A 23055-nucleotide genomic window follows, 5' to 3' on the forward strand; every position below is an offset into this window, starting at 1 on the left:
TGGTTCTGCGTAGGTTTTTCAAGGGACTGATGAACAACTAAATGATTTGTATCACAATCACCAGAGAACAGTAAGGGAGAAAGAAAGGAGACTGATAGACTGTCAGCGTGTACTGGAAAAATTAAATAAAGAATCGAGGCTTCTCAATCAAGAAAAATCAGAACTACTTGTTGAACAGGGTAGGACAAAGTGTTTACTGATCTTACTGTAATATTAGGCATTTTTGGCATGAATGATGAACTTCCAGGGAATTATGCTGAGTGAAAAAAACCAGTCTCAAAATATCACATACAGTATGTTTCCATTTATGTAACATTTTTTAAATGCCAAAATTTTAGAAATGAGGACATTTCTAAATGAGATTTGCCCTGGCCAGTGTGGCTCAATGGTTGGAGCATCATCCCGAAATCGAAGGGGTTACGGGTTTGATTCCTGGTCAGGGCACATATCTAGGTTGTGGGTTCACCCCCAGTCTGGGCGCGTGCTAAGGCAATCAATGGATGCTTCTCTCGCATTGACATTTCTCTCTTCTCTAAAAAAGCAAATGAAAATATCCTTGGGTGAGGATAAAAAAGAAAGAAAAATGAAGGACAGATTAGTGGTAGCTAGGGTTACGGAGTAGGAGGAGAGGCAGGAGAAAGGTTAGTGTGGTTATAATTATAAAAGCATCAAGAAGGATTCTTGCAGTATTTGAACTGTTTGGTACCTTCAAGGTTGTGGTAAGAGAGATGAACCAACCCATGCAGGTGATACAATTACATAGAACTCTATGCGCACACGCAAAACAAGTGTGTACAAGTAAAACTGGGGAAATCTGAATAAGATTGATGGATTGTATCAGTGTCTGTATCCTGGCTGATGTACTATAGTAGGTCCCCTAATAACTGTTACAGTGTTTTTGAGATGCATAGGAACTTAACTCTTGGCTTTATCAAGTAGTCTATGGTAAATTTGGTTTCGTTATATGTCATTTCACTTAAAGTTGCAGAATCTATCCATGACTTTAAGTGAGGACTTACTTTATAGTTTTGCAAAATGTTACTAATAGAAAACAGTTCTCTACTCACAATAACTCTGACACCAGGTGTGTGCATTTTTCACACCAAGCAAGTCTCCAGTTCTTGGCAACTGGATGTCCCATAACTTAATTAGGTTCTAACACTAACTGTCCAGAATTAGCATAGACCCCACAGATTAAGGGCTCAGTCCACGAGACTGCCTCCTATTTCCAATGCCAGTTGTAAGGTCTGGGTTGTCTGTCATCTGTACTTCTGACCAAAGGACTATAAGTCAGTCATTCCCACAACCCTTTCCTCAGGTTCAGCAGTTTGCTGTAACAGCTCATAGCGCTCAGTGAAACACTATTACCAGTTTATTATAAAGCATACAGTTCAGAAGCAGCCAAAAGGAAGAGATGCATAGGGCAAGATATAGGAAAGGGGTATGGCCCTCTTCCTGCACCTCCTTGTGTTCACCAGCCTGCAAGCTCTCTGAACCTCATTGTTTAGGGGTTTTGGAAGGTCCATTATGCAAGCATGATTGATTATATTATTGGCCATTGGTGATTGAATCTTCAGCTTCTCCCCAGAGTTGGGAAAGAGTGTATTGAAAATTCCTTCTCTGTAATACCATAGTTGGTTGCTGTGATAACAAGTTCCCATCCTCCAGGAGACACCTCTTTCGAGTAAACTCAGGTGTGGTTGAAAGGGACTTGTAATGAATAACAAAAGACATTCCTCTCACCTCTGTCACTCAGAAATTCTTGAGAATTTCAGGATCTCTGCGTGAGGAACCAGGGGCAAAGACCAAATACGTATTTCTTAATTATATTACAATATCATAGTTACCATTTGGGGAAACTGGGCAAAGAATGTAAGAGATTTTGCTGTATTATTTTTTTACAATTGTATGTGAATGTATAATTATCTCAATTTTTAAAAAAGCAGCTAAAAACGAATTACGGTTTTTAAGGTCGTCTACAGCTACAAGCAGATCGCCATCAAGAAAACATTCGCGCTAGAGATTCATTAATTCAGTCTTTGGCAACACAGTTAGAATTGGATGGCTTTGAGCGTGGGCCATTCAGTGAAAGACAGATTAAAAATTTTCACAGACTTGTGAGAGAGAGACAAGAAAAGGAAGAAGAGACTGCTAGCCAACTGATGGTAAATATTGTTATTTTCTTTTGTTTGTGTCAGGTTCTCTAGTTGAATTGGTTTAGTCTTTGGATGGGCCTTATTTTGTCATATTTTTGGATTAGTGTTAGAATAGAATCTGCTAAAAGGTAGGAGAAACCTTTATGGAAGCAATCCTTTTAATGTATGTAAGGCTAAATAAAATACGGAAGACAATGCAGATCTACATTTTTTTGGTTTTAAATACAATTTCTTTTTAAAGCTACTGGTAAAGAAAAGGCTTGTTTGGACTTAATGATTATCTCTGGTTGATACTTTTTCATATTTTCCTTCGTGTGCATGTATTACTTTTACAATGAAGAAACTTTTGCTTAATGGATTGTTTAATGAAAGAATTGTTAACACTCTTATATGTCTCTAGAGTGACTTTGAAGAAAAAGAAACTCTGAAACAAAGACAGATAGATGAGATAAGGGATAAGAAAATCGGACTGGGAAGAATAATTGAGCTGAAGTCAGAAATCCTCAGTAAGAAGCAGAGTGAGCTGAAAAACGTGAAGTGCGAACTGCAGCAGTTGGAAGGGTCTTCAGACAGGATTCTGGAACTGGACCGGGAGCTCACAAAAGCTGTAAGACTAATGGTTTAAGGTGTAAGACACTTAGAATCTTGCATTTTGGAGTATCCGTTGTTAATCCTAAGATTATGGCATGTTCACTAAAGTATCAATCTTATTTAACAATCTCATGTAAAATGAATTCATCCAAATATCTTAATCACTCAGCTCTTTGGTCTGGAACCCAGTGCATTAAAACTTAGACTCACCTTGGAAGCTTTTAGAAAATACTTATGCTTAGGCCTTACTTCACACCTCCCAAATCAAACTCGCTCAGAGCGTGGAAATGGGCATTCCAACCAGAACTAGGTTATTCTTATGAGTATGTTGGTTAAGAATCACTTAAGTTAAAAAACCAAGTACTTTTTTTCCTCTAGGTTTAACACATTGCAGATTTTATAAGATTTTTGCCATGTTATCACTTTTTCTATGGTGGAAACTTTCTTAGCCTATTTTCATGAATTTCTAAATTTTCTTCCTTGTTTCTAATCTGTTCCCTCTTGTCTTCACCACTAAAGTAAGCATCCGAAAGCTTGGCAGATTCCCCTCTCAGAGCCTATTTTGATCATTTAAATAAATACTCCTTTCTGCTCCCTAACTTAACATCTAGTGTACGTTTTTGTCAGTGTAGCCTTGCATCACAACATGACAATTGGAGGCATGGTCAGGGCCAGCATAACTGGTTTTACAGCCTCTATGTGCCAGGCGGTGTAGTGCGTTACATGGGTGCTTGCTAATGCTCACGTATTGACTGGAGAGTCATGAAACTGTATATTAATACTTAGACACATTTCTCTTACTTTTTCCCTAATTCTCATTCTGTCCCGCCCTCCCTCCACCCTTCGACTCTTCCAGATTTATTTACTAATTCTCTAATATTGTACCATAGTAAGGTAACCTTATGATTTTCCTTAAAAATCTTATTCATGCTTATGTTGTTTTTTGTCTATTGGATAAAATCAAACTAATATTTTGACTATTTGAAGTAAGTTGACTTCTAATACACTTTGTCATTGTCTTAACACAAATTATATAAACCTGTGCATTTGTTTGAATTATTGATAAGGAACATGAGCTTAACAAGGCTGAGAAAAACAGCAATGTAGAAGCTCTAAAAACAGAAGTAACAAGTCTTCAAAATGAGAAAGCAGATCTAGACAGGATCGTGCGTAAATTGGACCAAGAGATGGAGCAGCTGAACCATCATACGACCACACGCGCCCAGTTGGAGATGCTGACCAAGGACAAAGTATGACCTTCCTTCTCCCAGTTGTACTTCCCCATATTGTAGATGGCTTATCTTACATTCCTGACTGGGCTAAGTGAGCTTGCTACTCTATAAAATAGACTTTCAAGCTTAAAAACTATTTTCGAATTATAAAAAATTAATGCAGAAGGGTGCACACACAAATACATGTGTACATTGCTAATTTTTACATCTCATACAGAAGTTTTAATTTTTATATCATTGGACTTGTTACTCTTTTATCTTACGGTTTAGAAAGGTCATCTCCACTCTAAGACCTTAAGGGATTGTATCTTTTCTTCTTGCATTTTTAGTAGTTTTAAGCCTAGAACTTTAATCAATCTAAAATTTATTTTTGTTCTTGATATAATGTGGAAATAGTGAACTTTATTTTTTTACTATTTTTTTTCTATAGGCTGACAAAGATGAACAAATCAGAAAAATAAAATCTAGGCACAGTGATGAATTAAATTCATTGTTAGGGTATTTTCCTAACAAAAAGCAGCTTGAAGACTGGCTTCATAGTAAATCAAAAGAAATTAATCAGACCAGGGACAGGCTTGCTAAATTGAAGTAAGTAATAGAAATGTAATAGAAACCTCTTATTCCATTTTTAACGGTTCCAAAATCACTTATTGTCATGAAATGGAATGTCTTCTTAATTGACTTTGGTTCTCCGATATTTTACAAATTAAGTAAAATGGTAACGGGTAGTGATTTGGGGGCTCCTTGTTCCTTGAAAGGTTGTAGAATTAAGTGAGAGGATTAAACTGTTAAAATTCTTCTTTATAAAAAGTGAGGCCTGAGGCTACAAAACACCTAGAAGGAGACACGGGAGAGCTTTATTATATTGAAATTGGCACTCATTTTTTGGACGTGACAACAAAAGCGCAGTCAGGGAAAGTGAAGTAGACGAATGGGGGGCTACATCACACTTAGAAACATCTACACAGCAAAGAAACGGGGGATGGGAAGCGACCGCCTGCGGGAGGGGAGACTGTGTTTGCAGACATGTATCTGACAAGGGCTTAGTATCCAGAATCTACAAAGAACTCCTACAACTCAACAATAAAAAAACTGGATTTTTTTAATGAGCAAAGGATATTTCTCCATAAAAGATACACAAATGGGCAACGAGCGTGTGAAAATATACTCAGCATCACTAATCATCAGGAAAATGCAAATCAGAACATTTCACTTCACACTGGTTAGGATGGCCACTATCAAAACCAGAAAATAGCCAAGTGTTGGTGAGAACGCTGAGAAACTGGAAGCCTCGTGCACTGCTAGTGGGGATGAAAAATGGTGCAGCTGCTATGGAACACAGTGGGAGGCGTCGAGATGAAGTACGGGCGCGCTCACACACATTTATCCGAGACAGGTTTCTCAAAAGAGTGTCTGTCCTGCCTATGCGCAGGCCACTCCCATGCACAGGTATTCTGTTCTGTTTCATTTTGTTAAAATACGCTGAGACGCTCAGTAAGTTGATTGTATGACTTGCCTTATAACCTACAAATTAAGAAATTCTGATCTGTGTGGACAGGGAGGCTGGCTAGGATGAAATTTAAGAGTCGGAGTGGAGATAAATTGTACTAGTGAGCAGAGTCTTTGAATGAGAAGGAATGAATGATCAAGACGTAAGTAGATGGCAGCAACAAGGAGGGGACACGGGAAAAGTTTGCAGGGAGCAGGGAAGTGATCGTGAAGAGATTCAAAGGGAATTAGGAGGACGTTTTCCCTTCTTCTCTTCCTCCAGCAGCCCCAGCAAGCACATTCTCCTTGCTGGGGCTCTCACCCTGAATTACAAGCCTACGAACCCTCAGAAACCAGGCCGACTCTCCTGTGTACTACACATTTTTCTGGGAGCAGGCCCATGACCGCTGATGGCAAGGGAGTCGTGTCCAAGGGGGAGAGTTTAGGCCCAAGTTCCTATTGCCAGAATTTCTAAAGAAAAGTACTTGGTCACAGCAAACCTTGTAATATTTGTTGGCAGAATTTGTCCTGTATCTACCTACTCAAACTTTTCAAACTCATTTCTCATGTTTTAAAATTGTCATCCACATTTATTCTTATTTTATAGCAAGGAACTAGCTTCTGCTGAGCAAAATAAAAATCATATAAATAATGAGCTAAAGCGAAAGGAAGAGCAGTTGTCCAATTATGAAGACAAGCTGTTTGATGTTTGCGGTAGCCAGGATTTTGACAGTGACTTAGACAGGCTTAAAGAAGAGATTGAAAAATCTTCAAAACAGCGAGGTAAGTTACACCTGCTTTACATTATCAAGGCACTGTGACCCGTAGGGATTTTCACTGATGGGTAACTGAGCATGGGGGGTTTAAAAACTTGGTTCTGGCGCCAGTGGCCTAAGTTTTAGTCCTGGTTCTAGAACTTAACTTGCTGTGTGACTTTGTGCAAATTATTGAAACCTTCCTATACTTCAAATTCATCATCTGAGGACATAATTATCTACCACCTAGGCTGTTGGGAGGAAGAAATGAGATTACAGATATAAAAACCTTAGAACAGTTTCTGGCACATAAGCAGCTCTCAAATTTTATACTTTTGTGTGTTATCAGAAAATAACTTATACAAATCTGAATGTTTTGTGGTAACCAGGATTTTCTAAGTGATTGAGACAGGTTTAAAGAAGAAATTTGAAAATTTGGGAAAATATTTAAATATCAGAGAATTTTTAAAAAATTAATAGTGTTTATAAAGCAAGAAGAATAATCATATATTGAAGAGGTTGTAACCATATTGACAAAACTGTATTTTATTTTCTCCTCCCTGGAAATACATTTATTTTCTTAAAATAGCCATGCTGGCTGGAGCCACAGCAGTTTACTCCCAATTCATTACTCAGCTAACGGATGAAAACCAGTCCTGCTGCCCCGTCTGTCAGAGAGTTTTTCAGACAGAAGCTGAATTACAAGAAGTCATCAGTGATTTACAGTCTAAACTGCGGCTGGCTCCAGACAAACTCAAGTCAACAGAATCAGAGCTAAAGAAGAAAGAAAAGCGGCGAGACGAAATGCTGGGGCTTGTGCCCATGAGGTGGGGCTAGGCCTTCTCCATCACCGCGCATGCAGCAGCAGCAGCAGCGCTGCAGAGGGTACTGGTCCAGCGCCTGGCACAGGGTGGCCACTCACAGCACGTCCTGATGAATCCAAGTTAGAGTCAGGATGCTGAGCCAGTGTTCCCTATCTGGTGCTGTTTATATGACAATAAGAAAGTTATTTTGTTTCCTCTTTTGTTTTTTTCTGAAGGTAAATTTGCTTCTTAATCTAGTCACAGGGCAGACAGATATAATTGTGCCTGTGTATGAGTGTGTTTAATTGTTTAGGCTTGACTTGAGGGCAGAAGTTTTGACAGATTTAGAATTGTTTGCTGGTAAGTAACTTTCTACACACAGCAAAAGATTTAAAGTACTGAAAAGCTCTGCCAGAAAGCAGATTTTAAACTGTGTTATGTCTTTCCCACTTTCAAAAAGAAGGAATCCTAGATGATTTCTATTCTTTATTTTTCCCGTGCTTATATAAGAAATTCAGATGATGGTCTATTTCTAAATCAAATCAGAAAATGTGTCATGGTTGCTGGGGTGTCTCCCAGACAGAGCTGGTCACAGAGACCAGTGAGACATGATGTCCCAAAAAAGGAGACAAGCTTTCAGAATTAGATATTTAGGAAGCTTAAAATAAAGTGTTTAACTAGTTCAAACAAATGCATTATTTTAGAAGAGAGAAGTCAGTGGACTACAGAATGAGAATAGGATTTTGAGAACAAGATGGGAGGAGGTATGTAAACCACAGGGAAGGAAGCTGGTTCATTCAACTCAGTTTAGAAAAGGAAAGGGAGAGAGAAGTGAGAACAGCGTGAGCAAAGGGACGGAGAGAACGGCCTGTGCTGCAATAGAAACGTACCTGGAGTAGGGGAGTTATTTGTAGGGATTAATTCCCACAAATTGGGAAGATAGGACTATGTTATGTTTGGGTCTGGTTACAGCTCTCTCTGATAGGTGGTGATGAGCTGTTCTGATGGATTTGATCAACAATGTATTTTAGGAAAAGTAATCTAAAGTTAACGTATTGAATGGAGGAGAGTGAGAAAAACTGTGGAAGCAGGAAAACGAAAGGGATCTGTTGTCCTGGAAAACCAGAGAGGAGTTTCAGGAGAAGCAGGAAAGGTCTAAGAACATGTGCTTTATGTTCGCCAGCCTCCAAGATGGTTCCCAGTGTTCCTGCCTCCCGGCATTCACAGTCTTGTGTAGGCTTCCCTCGCGTTCCAGGACTGGTCTGTGTAACCGATAAAATATGACAGCAGTGGTAGCATGTCCCTTCCAGGATTAGGTCGTGTGAGGCACTGACGCTTCCTGCTCCCCGTTTTTCTCTCTCGGATCTGGGGGAGGCCAGCGGTCATGTTGTGTGACAAGCCCTGTGGAGGGACCCACTTGGCCTTTGAACAACCATTTGGAAGCAGCTTCTCTAGCAGTCAGGCCTTGAGGTGGCTGCAGCCCTGGCCGTCAGCTTAACTGCAGCTTCAACAAGAGACCCAATCAGTACCCAGAGAGCTGCTCCTGATTCTCATATCTGTGAGAAATAAGTGCTGTTGTCTTAAGCTGCTAAGTTTTGGGCTATTTTATTATGTGGCAATAGATAACTAATATAGTCATGAACGGTGAAACCAGATTATTACAGACTACAGAGAGAACATGATACGGAGACAAAAGCAGGGGTTTATGAATAAAAAGGAAAGGGAGTAAAACAGTGTCTTGAATAGCAAAAAATCAAGTAAAGATGAAATTTAAAGTTGGTAGAAAGTGCATGTCAAGGAAGTAGGAGCTTAGTTCTGTGTCATAGTGGTATATTGTGAACCCCAGAAATCAGCACTGTATTCTATTTCAGGACCCTTCTCAGAGTTAGGTGCCTGATGCCTGCCTTATTCGTTGTTGTAGTTTCCTAATTCTTTGTATATTCTAACTTCCGTAACTATTTGCTGAATGAACGAGAACTGTAGTATCTGTTCTACTTACATATTGCTGTGTAACAAACCTCCTTAACCTTAGTGCCTTATAATGATTATTATGACTTTTCATGGTTCTGTGGAATGATTGGGCTTAATGGGGTAGTTCTCTCTCGGGACCTTTCACGCAGTTGCAGTTAGACGTTGGCTGCCGTTGTCTCAAGGTTCTCCTGGGCTCGGTGCTCACGATGGCTCACTCACGTGGCTGGCAGCGATGCTGACTGTTGGCTGGGAGCCCAGCTGGGGCTGTCGAAACAGAATGCCTTCACGTGGCTTCCACATGTGTCATGGGCTTTTGGCAGTATATAGTGGCCGGGTTTCCAAAGGAAGTGTCCTAACAGCAAGTATTCCAAGACACTGGAAAGAGAAGCTTTCCAGTAAGTCCATTAACGCCTGAGCCCGAGAATGGGCACAGTGTCACTTCTGCTGTTTTCTGTTGGTCGGGTAGTCACAGAGCCCCAAGATTTAGCGAGTGGACACAGACTGCATCTCTCAGTGGAGGGAGTGGAATAGTATTTGTGGGCAACTTTTTTTTTCTTTATTGGAGAGAAAGAGAAATATCGATTTGTTGTCCCACTTATTTTTATTTATGCGTTTGGTGGTTGGCTCTGGTACCGACTGGGGATCAAACCTGCACCCTGGTCTTATTGGGACGACGCAGGGCTGCGGCCAGCTTCAGTACATGCAACACCCCGGTATCTGGAGTGGCATCTGTGTGCTGTTCTGGCCACTGCACTTAAAATAACCTGAAGCTAAAGAATTAAATATGTAGTCTGCTAGGTGTTGATAGTACTGTGGAGAAATATATAGCAGGGTAAGGGAACAGAGACTCTCCGAGGGGTGTTAGGAGGGGAGCAGCTGGTGGAGGTGGCACTTGAGCGGAGACCTTAGTGAAATGAGGGAGCCTGCCGTGCAGTTGTCCAGGAGAAGAGCATTCCAGACAGCGCAGAATCCATGAGTGTGTTTGACCTGAACGCCAGGGGAGAAAGTGGTTGAAGATGAGCTCGGAGAGGTAGTCAGGAGCCAGATTTTGGTTATTCTCTTTGAGGAAAAGAATACTTTCATTTAAAGCCCCAAACTTACAAACACTTGATATAAGACTACCATCATGAATAAAATGTCAGATGAAAATATACCTGTTTTGTTTAATCCTCACCCAAGGATATGTGTATTGATTTTAGAAAGAGTGGAAGTGGGGGATGGGGAGAGAGAGAAATATCTATGTGAAAGAGAAACATCCATCAGCTGCCTCCTGTACATGCCCTGACCACAGATTAAACCCACAACCTAGGTATGTGCTCTGTGGGAATCAAACCCACAACCTTCTTGTGTACGGGACAACACTCCAACCAACTGAGCCACCCAACCAGGGCTGAAAATATATCTGTTTATCATTTTGCCTCATACTGACTCAGTTTCATGTATTATGGCACCTCATTTAAATAAAAGCTCAACTAATATTTTTCCCCATTTCTCCAAAAGGTGTTTTTAGTACCATATCTGTGTTGGTTCCTTTTACATATGATCCCTTTGGAAAAGAAATACTGTCACAAAAATAGATAAATTGAGTTTTCTGAAAAAAATTAAAAACAAAACAACTCTAATAGATCTCGGTAGCCCATTCTCTCAGGAAATACCTTGACTTTTTCTTAGAATACTTAATTTTAAGCATCTTAGGTAATCATCAAAGGCACCAAAACCTGGGCCACAGCGATAAGGGATTTTTTTGTGTGCATGTGAAAATGTAAAAATCGGGTTAAGATTGTGGATGGGTGCCTGTTGTTCTCCACAAAATGTCCCCAAATGAATGCTTGATTGTCATTTGACTATCATAGCTGTGTCACTTTTTAGGTACTGGGCACATAATTTAAAACCAACTTGGGCCCTGGCTGGCGTAGCTTAGTGGATTGAGCGCTGGCCTGTGAACCAAAAGGTGGCTGGTTCGGTTCCCAGTCAGGGCACATGCCTGGGTTGTGGGCCAGGTCCCCAGTAGGGGGCGTGCAAGAGGCAACTGATCATTGTATCTCTCGCTAGTTGATGTTTGTTTCTCTTCCTCTCTTTCTCCCTCCCTACCCCTCTGTCTAAAAGTAAATAAATATTAAAAAAAAAAAAAACTTGTAATCTATGACCACAACATTTAGGAAGTAATGTGAGCATGGAATTATTCATAATCTGCATACCTTCATATTTACTCAGGATATTTTTTCATTTCTGTGGCATAAAATTATAGATCTTCTGTTGTCACAAATCAGTTTACTGATTTCTTTGTCATAGCGTGGACTTTAAAAAAATCATTAAGTATGCAGGAGCTAACCTTTGAGTTTTTAGTTTTTCCTTTGGTTTGTTATATGACTCCCATTAGAAACCAATTTAATTTATTGTACTAATTTAACTTAATTAAGAATTTAAATTTTTTTTTTATCCTCACCCAAGGACATGCTTGTTGGTTGTAGAAAATGGGGAAAAGAGAAAGAGAAGGACAGAAACATCACTGTGAGAAAGAAACATCGATTGGGTGACTTTCATACAAGCCCCAACTGGGGACCAAACCCACAACCCAGGCATGAGCCCTGACTGGGAATTGAACCTGTGACCTTTCAGTTTGCAGGGTGACACCCAACCGAGGCACAATGGCCAGGGCAAGAATTTGGAATTTTTCAAAATAAACTTGATAGTTTTTTTAAAAGCTAAAATACAAGTTTTATTCTTTCAGAAGTGTCAGCTTAAAAAAGTATATAAATGTCTAATCATTATGTTGTGCACCCGGAACTAATATAATATTGTATGGCAACCCTAATTGAAAAACATTTTCTACAAAGGACAATAAATTAGGAAGAGAAGAAAGTATATGAGAAAGGCAATGATAAGTGGTAAATTGGGTGGTAATGAAGTAGATGTAGATATTCAGAGAAGGGGAGACGGGTAAGGTGGTTTTCAGGGGAGACATCCCAGGAAGAAGGTCTAGACTGGCTTGAAGATCGGGTGGGATTTAATAAGCTGCTGGGCAGGGACATTTTTTTCAGTATTAGGGAATAACTCTCTTCCATAAGCCCAAATCATCACAGACATCTTGAATTTACAAGGCAAAATGGAAAAAATTCTCCCTAGTTAACTCTGGGCTGCCAAGATGTACCCATAATTTTCAGTGTGAATTGTGACTACTCTTATTATTTCTCTATTTAATCCTAAAAGAAAATAATGAGAGCAAAAAATAATATGCATGTGGGGCTGGTACCTGCCACATTAGCTGGAGTAGCACCAGTAAACCGAGTTGACAGCTTTTGTACCGTAAACCACGTAGCATTTGGCTGAGTGATTTCCTTCTTTCAATCATTTTAAAAAACATTTTATTTTGAAAAAATGTTAGACTTATAGAAAAATTACAGAATTAACACAGAGAATTCACATATACCCTTCACTTAGCTTCTCTTGACAATCAGAATTTATGTAACCATAGTTATCAAGAAACTAACATTGTTATAATGCTAGTAACTAAATTACAAATCATATTTGAATTTCAGAAGTCTTTTCCATTAATGCCCATTTTCTGTTTCAAGATCCAACCCTGGATCCCACACTGCCTGTAGCTGTTCTCTCTCCTTAGGCTCCTGCTGTCTGTAACAGTGCTTCAGTAATGTCCTTCATAATCTTGACACTTTTAATGAGTGCGATCAGTTAATTTGTAGAATATCTCTGTCTGTCAAACAGCACGGTAATAATTGTTGCAAGCAACATCTACCAATGGATACTAAAATCACTGGGCAGAATGTTGAGGAGAAACAGAATATATAGTTTCATTCAGTGTATCTCTCCTAAGAAATTTATTAATTACAAAAAGGAAAACAGTAACTTTACAATGGATGGCACCATCTTACCCAAATGAATAAGTTTGACATCTTCAGTAATAAGACATACTGATAAGTCCCCACTGATGGGATGCCCTGAGAAGGACACACTATCACTTCTATGATATTATTGCCAAAAATACATGACCTTAGTCTCCCTATGAGAAAACATCAGATGGCTTATTTTTACTTGTGTGTTTTTGGTTAAGGCAAGGCATAATTGATTTGAAAGAGAAGGAAATACCAGAATTAAGAAACAAACTGCAGAATGTCAATAGAGACATACAGCGCCTAAAGAATGACATAGAAGAACAGGAAACACTCCTGGGTGCGATAATGCCGGAGGAAGAAAGTGCTAAAGTGTGTCTGACGGATGTTACAATTATGGAGAGATTTCAGGTACGTTTGTTGCAATTTGAGGCAGAATAAAATTTGTTTCATGGTGGTTTGAATGTGAAGTGTGAGAATGTTAAAAACCGTAGCTGGTATTCAGGTATAGGTCATGGTTAGAGTTCCCCCATCTTGAATTATTCAGAAATTATGAAACAAAGTAGTAGTTCTGTTTGTTTTCATTTTTACTCTGCTTCCTTTTGCTTATGCCATTGAAATTATTAAAAATTAACTTCATTTTCATGTTATTAAACTTTGTTTAAATTGTATCTGAAAAGTTGTAAATTGCAGTAAGTTTCTTAAAGGAAATAACTTTGTTTTATTCTTAAGATGGAACTTAAAGATGTTGAAAGAAAAATTGCACAACAAGCAGCTAAGCTACAAGGAGTAGACTTGGATAGAACTGTTCAACAAGTAAACCAGGAAAAGCAGGAAAAACAACACAAATTAGATACAGGTACTATAGTCTGTCTGCTCACGTACCCATTAAAGACATCGACATTCCCAGCTTAATGCTCTTTACCATGAATTTTACACCTGTTATGTGGACGACGAACTGTCTGTCTTCCTTCCAGTCCACAGTGGATTCACTTTCTTTGCTCAAAAGCGTCACTTCTCCTCTGTTTCCTTGCTTTGCACAACAGATTTTGCATGATGAGTATCAAATGAGCTGTACTTTTAATCTTATCTGCCCGGTGAGCCGCACCTGTGAGTGCTCAGAAGGTGACAGAAAGCTGGTTTGGGGGCTTTGGGGGGTCCTAGTGGCACTTCTCTTGCAGTGGGTGGGACCCATAGAAACTTGTCTTTGTGAATTCCATTGGTCTATGAACGTGGAAGGATGCTGCTCATAGCATTTTCTGTACTCTTATATTAATCACTGTGTTCATATATTTTTTGCAGTTTCCAGTAAGATTGAATTGAATCGTAAGTTTATACAGGACCAGCAGGAACAGATTCAACACCTGAGAAGTATAACAAATGAACTTAAATCAGAGAAACTTCAGATATCCACTAACTTACAACGTCGTCAGCAACTGGAAGAGCAGACTGTGGAATTATCCACCGAAGTTCAGTCCTTATACAGAGAGATAAAGGTAAGAACATTCGTACACATTTGGGTTTTTTTAATTGGTTCAAATGTGTGGAATGCTCTTTATTGGTATAGTGACTAGAATTAAGGTTATTGTGAGAATAAAATGAAAATGATACAGTAACTCTTCATGTGGTTCCTGGGTGACAGGACCCTTGTACTCATAGGTAAAGTTTTCTGGGAGAAGGATTTTGGTCATAACAGGAGGAACTGGCTGCCTGGTTACTTTAGTAGTGAACTTCTGTTGTTGGAGGTGGGCAGGTGGTGGTGGCTAACTCCGTGTAAGGATTCCTACATATGAGGGTTGTTTTATCCACAAATTCTATACCCACAGTAGACACTGCCTTAGTCACAGGACTTTTTCTGTTTGATTCCAGATGTAGTCTTCCCCAAACAGTAATAGGCGTTGAGTTGGCACATGGAATGGAACCCATTTGGAACCCCTCATCTAGATTAATCAAATCTAAGACACAACCAATTAAGTTTTGGAACAATTTTAGAAACAATTATCTAGGTTTTCATAATTATACACATTCAGCAAGCACTAAGTATATTACTGAATCTACAAGTACGACATTTCTTAAGTATTTTTGGGTTACAAATTATCAGAGGCTTAGAGTATGATATAAAATACTACCTTACATTTATATAATTTTTGAGTGTATCTAAAGCACTTTGACAATAACCCAGTTAGTGACTCAGTCATCCAGTTGTGCTCTATGGCTAAATCTATTATAGAAAATGAAATTGAGACTTTTAGGTGTCCAATGACTTGTTCGAGTTCATGCAGCTAGTAAGAGGGAGGGTTAATTTCAGATGTTAGTTTTACTGATGTCTAAGATACTTGACTTCCCACTATACCTTACCACTTCCCAATATGATAAAATGCACCTGTGTTGAAGTAATACTAAATAATCATTTCAGGGTCTTTTTAAAAATATTTTTGATAATTTTTTTATTGTTCAAGTACAGTTGTCTCCATTTCCCCCCCACCACACCTACCCCCTTTGGCTTTGTCCATGTGTCCTTTATACGTGTTCCTTGATGGCCCTTCCCCCTTTTCCTCTGGTTACTGTCAGTCCTGTATTTCAGTGTCTCTTGTTCTGTCTTGCTTGTTTTGTCGATTAGGTTCCACTTATAGGTGAAGGTCTTCAGATACTTAAGGATTACTGTTTTTGAACAGTGGGTATCATGTATGTATGCTGCAGAGATGTTACAGGGCCATACAATGCAGACTTCTGATTAGTAAACTAGTTGGTTACTTAAAAGCCTTTTTCCTTCCAAACTATGGATGGACACATCAGGTATCAGTGTGTACAGGACTTTTTTCTTGTTACCATAAAATATCTACTTAGTCTTAGCAAACCAAGTTTAAGGACAAAAATATCTTTTTCAGTCATATTCCTGTCTGTAAAAGAGAGGCCTGGAGTGGATGAACTTCCCCATTCTCTGGTCACACAGAGCTGACATGGACCCCTGCAGACTCATAATAACTTATACCTGAAGCCACATGCTCATCTAATTGGGAGCACATGGTGTAGATTAAGAATCGGGGCGCTGGCTGATGCAGGATAGTGCGGTGGCTCAGAGAGAGACTCTGGGGCTGGATGGCATTTGAATCCTGGCTCCTTTATTTACAAGCTGTTGTGACCCTGGGCAGATCACATCTGTGCCTGTTTACTCACCTGAAATAGGGGATGAAAATAATGGTACCTTCCTCATAAAGGTGTTGGAAGCGGCAGACAACTTGATTTGTAAAGCCTAGCATATAGAAGAGTGCTTTTATGAGTGCAAAGTCTGATACTTGAAAGAAGGTAATGGACTGTATATAAGACTTTATTTTTTATATTTTTAGGATGCTAAAGAACAGATAAGTCCTTTGGAAACCACACTGGACAAGTTCCAGCAGGAAAAAGAAGAACTAATTTGTAAAAAAAATACAAGTATCAAAATAATACAGGATAAAGTAAGATTTCATTTATATGTTTACTCGCCAAGTACGTGTATTAAACATTGTTATGTTCAGAGCACCATGTTGGACAATGTCGGACACTATTATTTCACATGAAATTAAAAGCGTAAGATAAATAGTATTTTTAAATTTGTGACATAATCTTAACATTAAAAGTTGTTAGAATAAGGATTAAACTTAAATTAGTTTGTTTCTTGATCTGTAATAGAAGTTGAGAATTGAGACTATTTAATCCAATTCCAAAGATGAAAAGGGACTTATCTGAGATAAAATTTGCTGGTGTTGAAAACTAGAACCCAAGGCTCCTAACTTCTAAGCCAGTGTTTCACTGTACTCTCCTGTTAAGCTTTTGTTATTTTTATATTTCCTTAGAAATAAATCTTTTATGCCCTGGTTCTCATCCAGTGTGTATTTAATATTTTTTCCACAGATAAGTGACATCAAAGAAAAGGTTAAAAATATTCATGGTTATATGAAAAACATTGAGAATTATATTCAAGATGGGAAAGATGACTATAAGAAGGTAATCTTAAACTTAAAACTTACTTGTTTATATTTTTACTTCTTGTGCTTAAAGTTCTTTCTTTTTTGTAGCAAAAAGAAACCGAACTGAATAAAGTAATAGCTCAACTGAGTGAAAGCGAGAAACACCACGAAAAGATACATAAGGAGATGGGAACCATGAGACAAGATATCGACACACAGAAGGTTGGTCTTCTGCTCACGGCTGACGGTGGCTAATGGCATCACTTACACCAACAACATTCTCTATTTTTTACTTTTATTTTCAATAGATGCACTGAGTAGAAATGCCAACAGTAGAGAATATCGATTCCAGTAACATATTCTTTTCTTATTTCCTTTTATTCGTTTTTATTTTTACCAAATAGACCAGTAAAAGGTCTATTTGGTAAAAATTTAAACATAAAAGACTAAAATTAAAAATGTCCTTCCCTTTCTGGTAATTCTCAATCTCACTCCTAGATGTCATTACTGTTAATAGCTTTTTGTTAGTTCTTAAAGAGCTTTGTTACTCAGATACCAGCAGAGATGGATAGATAATGTGTGTGTGTGTACATTTACTTTTACAGATGAGATCATACCACACATATCCTGCACCTTACTTTTTTCCACTAATGCAATTTAATCTTACATATCAACTCAATTCACAGATCAATAACATTCTTTTTAAAAAATATGTTTTATTGATTATGCTGTTACAGTTGTCCTGATTTTTCCCCTTTTGCCCCCCTCTACCTAGTGTCCCCTACTCCCTCAGGCAACCCTGCCACCATTGTTATGTCCATAGGTCATGCATATAAGTTCTTTGGCTACTCTATTTCCTATACTGTACTTTACATCCCCAGGGCTATTCTGTAACTACCTATTTGTACTTCTTCATCCCCTCACCTCTTCACCCATTCTCCCCCTTCCCCCTCCCATCTGGCAACTATCTGGTAACTAACTTCTCTTGATGCTTTTAAGAGTCTCCCTTTATCTTTAACCTTTGGCCTTTTAATCATGATATGTCTTGGAGTGGGCCTCTGCATTCATCGTAATTGGGACTCTCTGTGCTTCCTGGACTTGCATGTCTGTTTCCTTCACCATATTAGGGAAGTTTTCTTTCACTATTTTTTCAGATAGATTTCTAATTTCTTGCTCTTTTTCTTCTCCTTCTGGCACCCCTATGATGCAAATGTTGGACCTCTTGAAGTTGTCCCAGAGGCTGTTCATACTGTCCTCATTATTTTAGATTCTTTTTTCTTCTTTTCTTCTGCTTGGTTGTTTTTTGCTTCCTTATGTTCCAAATCATTGATTGAATCTCAGCTTCACCCACTCTACTGTTGTTTCTCTGTAAATTGTTCTTTATTTTAGTTACTGTATCCTTCATTTCTGACTGGATCTTTTTTATGCTGTTGAGGTCCTCACTAAGTTCCTTGAGCATCCTTATTACCACTGTTCTAAACTTTGAATATGATAAGATTGCTTATCTCTATTTCATTTAGCTCTGTTTCTGGAGTTTTGATCTGTTCTTTCATTTGAGCCGTGTTTCTTTGTCTCCTTGTTTTGGCAGCCTCCTTGTGTTTTTTTCTGTGTGTTAAGTAGAGCTGCTTTGACTCTGTGTGTTGGTAGTGTGGCCTAATGTACTAGGTGTCCTGTAGGGTCCAGTGGCACAGCCTCCCCTGTCACCCAGGCTGGGTACTCAAGGTGCGCCCTTTGTATTCACTGAGTACAATGACCTCTTGTAGCTGAGCCTTGGTTGCTGTTGGCAGATCAACAGGAGGGATTTACCAGGATAGTCAGCTGCAAGGATTGGCTATTACCACTGACCACCAACCTCTGCCGTCCATGGTCCGTGGAGGATCAGCTGTGCAGGGGCAGGGTGGTGGTTCTCTGATGTAGTCTGTAGCTGTCCACTAGGTGCGCAGGCCCTGGGGTATCCTGGGTGGTGCAGACAAAGATCAGCCCCTTCATGTGCTTTGCCCAAGGCACCCTGCCTGAGCTATAAAGCAATGTGAGATGGCTGTTCCTTGTGTAGGGCTTGGAGATTGCCAGATGAAGCCAGGTTGTGACTCTAATCTGGCTGCTGCTAGGCCTCACTGAAGCCAGCTGTTGCTTATTTGATAGGATTTAGGAGCCAAGATCAGCCATTCTTATGCAAAAACAGCTTGGGTGGGCCCATAAATTGGGTGAGACAGAGCCTCTTGGGATCTCAAAGGCTGGTCAGTGTTAGCCAGGTTTTTGGAGTCTCAGGTATGGCACCAGCTTATTGGCTCTGTGGTGGGAGGGCTTAGCTAAGGGACAGTGGCCTCTGCTTGCCCTGATGCCAGACACTTCATTCTCTGGCTCTATACCACTGGTGCCCTTCAAGCTGCCACCCCAGTGCTGGAGCTCAGAGGGAGTGACTCTGAGTGGGTGAGTCCCTGTGTGGGTTCCCCAAGAGGAGCTGTTTAGGGCTTCAGCAGTGTCTTCCACCAACTCAATCCCTGCTGGGTTTTGCAACTAGGGCTTATCATCCTGGCACTGGAATCCTGGCCTGGAGGGTCTGATCTGGGGCTGGGACTCCCAAGGAATCCCTTCTGAATTGTTATCCACGTGGGTGTGGGACCAGCCTGTTGCACAGTCTGCGCCCCTCCTACCAGTCTGGATGGATGTGGTTTCTTTAATTCCGTAGTTGTCAGACTTCCATTCAGCTTGATTTCCGATGTTCCTGAGTGATGGTTGTTCTATATTTCAGTTGTAATTTTGATGTGGTTGTGCAAAGAAGCAAGCTATGTCTGCCTATGCCACCATTGTGACCAGAAGTCCAGTAACATTCTTTTTAATGATTATAAAATAGTCTGTTTTGCATATTTACTTGATTGTTTTTCCTTATTGCAAATTGTGGCAGTATATATCCTACATATACCTGTATGTTTTTCTTATTCTAACATTTTTATGTAGTATAAATTATACATAACAGGGTTTGAGGTATAATATATTTTTAAAAGTTGTAAGTAAAATATCTATATATTAAATGACCTTCTAGTTGATTTCTATATCATTTATTTTTCTCTATTAAAGAAATTGATTTCCACAGTATAATTAAAATCACATAGAAAAACTGTCCTCAACATGCCTTATGCAAACATGATGGTTAATCTGCCTAATTTAACAAGTACAGTTGATGCTTGAACAATGCAGGGGTTCGGAGTGATAGCACCCCCCCCCCCCCGCCCAAGCCATCTCTCACGGTTGATAACGCATGTACAACTTCTGCCTTCCCCAAAACTTAGTTGTCCCTCAGTATCCATGAGGGCTGGGTCCAGGACCCCCAGCTGATGACCAAAATTCAAGGATGCTGGAGCCCCTGTGAAACTTGGTGTGTGTAGATCGGTGCACACGGGCACACCCTGCGCCCGCCCGCACACTCCCCACCGTGCATCAGAGCAGCACGGGCACTTGCGTGCATTTTGGAAAAACTGTGTGGAAGTGGAGCTGTGCAGTTCAAACCTGTTGTTCAAGGGTCACCTGTACACCATTTCTCTGTCCTGCTGTTTTAAACAAAATATGGTATTTGAATGTTTTAATCACTTGTGTGTAAGCGGTGGTTAAAAATCTCTTTGAAGATTAGCCATATAGCTTTCTGCAGGGTCTCTGACTATAGTGCCAGGACTTTCAAATACGTAAACGTCAGTCAAAGGTCAGTCGAGTCTCTGCCATTTGATATATGCTGAATGACATATGATGCACATATAACAAAATAGTTATCTGTCACTAGCTTATATGAGGGTTGTCTATTTAAAATCACAATCTATAAATCACTAATATCCCTCCATGTACAGATACTAAGATGAGTAGGATTTACCAATCTGTGACCCTTTTCAAGTTGATGGTCTAAACTTAGTGGATCTGACTGTATTAGTTTACTTCTATGACCTACCTCGTTCCAGAAATTTTTTGCTAAGTTATATACATAGAGCAATGCCAAATAACATTTTAAAGTAACATGAGAATGAGGCAATGTGGAAGTAAGGACAAGAAGTTAAAGAAACTGGGAGAGTAGTAAAACAGCAGATCCTTGAATAACACTGTTGTTACAATATTGATGAGATGCTTAGGAACTTAACTTGTGTTTATAGCAATTAGCCTTTGGTGGAATTGGGTTAAATGTATATCATTTCACTTAAAGTTGTTGAACATACTGATGATATTAAGGGAGGACATACTATGTATAAAATGTAGGCCATGAGATCTGATTTGCTTGCTAAACATTCTCTCGTAGTAGTCACACGAAGAGAGGAAGTCACGATTAGGTAAGATTCACATTGTCCCAGAGTTAAAAGGAAACTACTTCCCTATACCGCCACCAGAGAAAAATGTCTCTGTAGGTGTTCACAAAAAGGAGGACACTGCAAAGATTAATGAAAACCATGTATTCAACAGACTTCATCGGGCTGTTTTTTAAAAGTGTGTATTAGCATCTTTGTCATCCCTTGATGCGGCTCCATAGATGGTGGTGTGACTTTGGCCTAAAGTAAAAGAGTGTTTAGAGAGCAAAGGTTAGCTAGGGGCACCCGTCAAAAATGCCTAGCTTTTTCCACTACTCGGTATTTAACCAAGAAAATTTAAAACGTTCATAGCAGCATTATTCATAATATTCAAAATATGGAAACCCAGATGATTATCACCTGATAAATAGATAAACAAAATGTGGTATATCCATAGGCATTAGTCAGGTTTCTTTAGAGAAACAAAACCAACAGGATATGGTGAATAATGTGTGTGTGTGTGTGTGTGTGTGTGTGTGTGTAAATTTATTACAAGGAATTGGCTCCACATGATTGTGAAAGCTTATAAATCCCAAGATCTGTAGTTGGCAAGTTGGAGACTCAAGAAAGCTGATGTTATAGTTCTTGTCTGATTCTGCAGGCCTGAGAACCAGGAGGCCAAAGAAGAGCCGAGGTTTCCTTTGAGTCCAAGTGCAGGGAAAAACCACTGCCCCAGCTCACAAAGTCAGTCAGGATTTACCTCTCACTTAGCTTTTACGTTACATTCAGGTTGTCATTTGGATGATGCCGGCCCCCATTAGAGAGGGCAAACTGCTTCACTCAGTCCTAGGTTCAAATGTGAATCTCATCCAGAAACACCCGTAAAGACACTCAGAGTAACGTTTGACCACATGTCTGAGCACCCTGTGGGCCAGTCAAGTGACACACAAAATTGACTATCACATAATGCAATGGAATATTATTTGGCCATAGAAGGAGTGAAACATTGATACACACTGTAACATGGACAAAACTTGAAAACAGTATGCCAAGTGAAAGAAGCCAGCCACGAATGAGCACATGTTATGAATCTGTTTAGATGAAGTGTACAGAATAGGCAAATTTATAGACAGAGCAGATCAGTGTTGTGGGGACTGGGGGGAAGGACAGAGAAGAGGGTAGGGAGTGACTGCTGATGGGTATGGGGTTTCTTCGGGGGGGTAGAATGTTCTGGAATTAGTGATGCTTGTGCAACCTTGTGAATATGCAAAAACCACTGAATTGTATACTTTCAAATGGTGAATTTTATGTTCCATGAATTACACATCTCAATTTTAAAAAATCTGGGTTATTAAAAATACACATGCCTACTTCTCCACTCCAGCCCAGTCAGTCAGACCCTCTGGGCCATGGGCAGAGGTATGTTTTCTTGCAGTACCTCAAGGGTTTTGATGTATGTCCTTAACTATTAGTCACTGAACCAGAGCGCTGCACAGCTTTCAGGCAGTCCCCTACAAAAGGCATTTTTCAACCAGATCTTTGGTGGATATCGGACGGCAGTCTGTTCGGTGTATTGCTCCTCACGGGTTCCTAGGGTGCAGCTGGTCTTTGTTTCCTTTGGGAGGCTGGCTGCAAGCATTAGCTGTCATCTGAGCTGAGTGTGATAAGGGTTAATATCTAAGAGTTGAAGAGTTAATAGGATTATACCCTACCGAATTTAGTCCATGGGAAAAAAATAACATTTGGAAGTTTAATAATCTGCCTCCCTCATTTTTCAGATAAAAGGAACTGGAAGTGACCTAACTTACCAAAGGTCAAAACAGTAGTAACTGAGGAGGACCTTGTCGAAATTGTTAGTATAACAGGAAAACAATGCTGGTGTACTATAACTGCATCTGATTGTCTTTCCTGCCTCTCTCTGATACTTTGTACTTTGTAGGAAGTAATCAGAATTCTCATTGCTTGAAGTACAAGGACAAATTTGACCCACTAG

At 39.6% G+C, this 23055-nt stretch overlaps 1 protein-coding gene across 2 annotated transcripts in view; it reads left to right on the plus strand.

The window, feature by feature from the left end:
• RAD50 (RAD50 double strand break repair protein) overlaps positions 1 to 23055 on the plus strand; it is a 72304-nt gene that overhangs the window by 28898 nt on the left and 20351 nt on the right. For both annotated transcript variants that reach the window (XM_024575158.4, XM_045183922.3), the window contains 13 exons: positions 14 to 179; positions 1972 to 2165; positions 2557 to 2763; positions 3815 to 3997; positions 4410 to 4567; positions 6075 to 6250; positions 6812 to 7049; positions 13069 to 13258; positions 13580 to 13706; positions 14150 to 14343; positions 16195 to 16305; positions 16742 to 16834; positions 16906 to 17019. In XM_024575158.4, coding sequence (XP_024430926.2) covers positions 14 to 179; positions 1972 to 2165; positions 2557 to 2763; positions 3815 to 3997; positions 4410 to 4567; positions 6075 to 6250; positions 6812 to 7049; positions 13069 to 13258; positions 13580 to 13706; positions 14150 to 14343; positions 16195 to 16305; positions 16742 to 16834; positions 16906 to 17019 — 2151 coding nt within the window. The remainder of the gene's footprint in view (positions 1 to 13; positions 180 to 1971; positions 2166 to 2556; positions 2764 to 3814; positions 3998 to 4409; positions 4568 to 6074; positions 6251 to 6811; positions 7050 to 13068; positions 13259 to 13579; positions 13707 to 14149; positions 14344 to 16194; positions 16306 to 16741; positions 16835 to 16905; positions 17020 to 23055) is intronic.

Source organism: Desmodus rotundus, chromosome 10, assembly GCF_022682495.2.
Source record: "Desmodus rotundus isolate HL8 chromosome 10, HLdesRot8A.1, whole genome shotgun sequence".
NCBI lineage: Eukaryota > Metazoa > Chordata > Mammalia > Chiroptera > Phyllostomidae > Desmodus > Desmodus rotundus.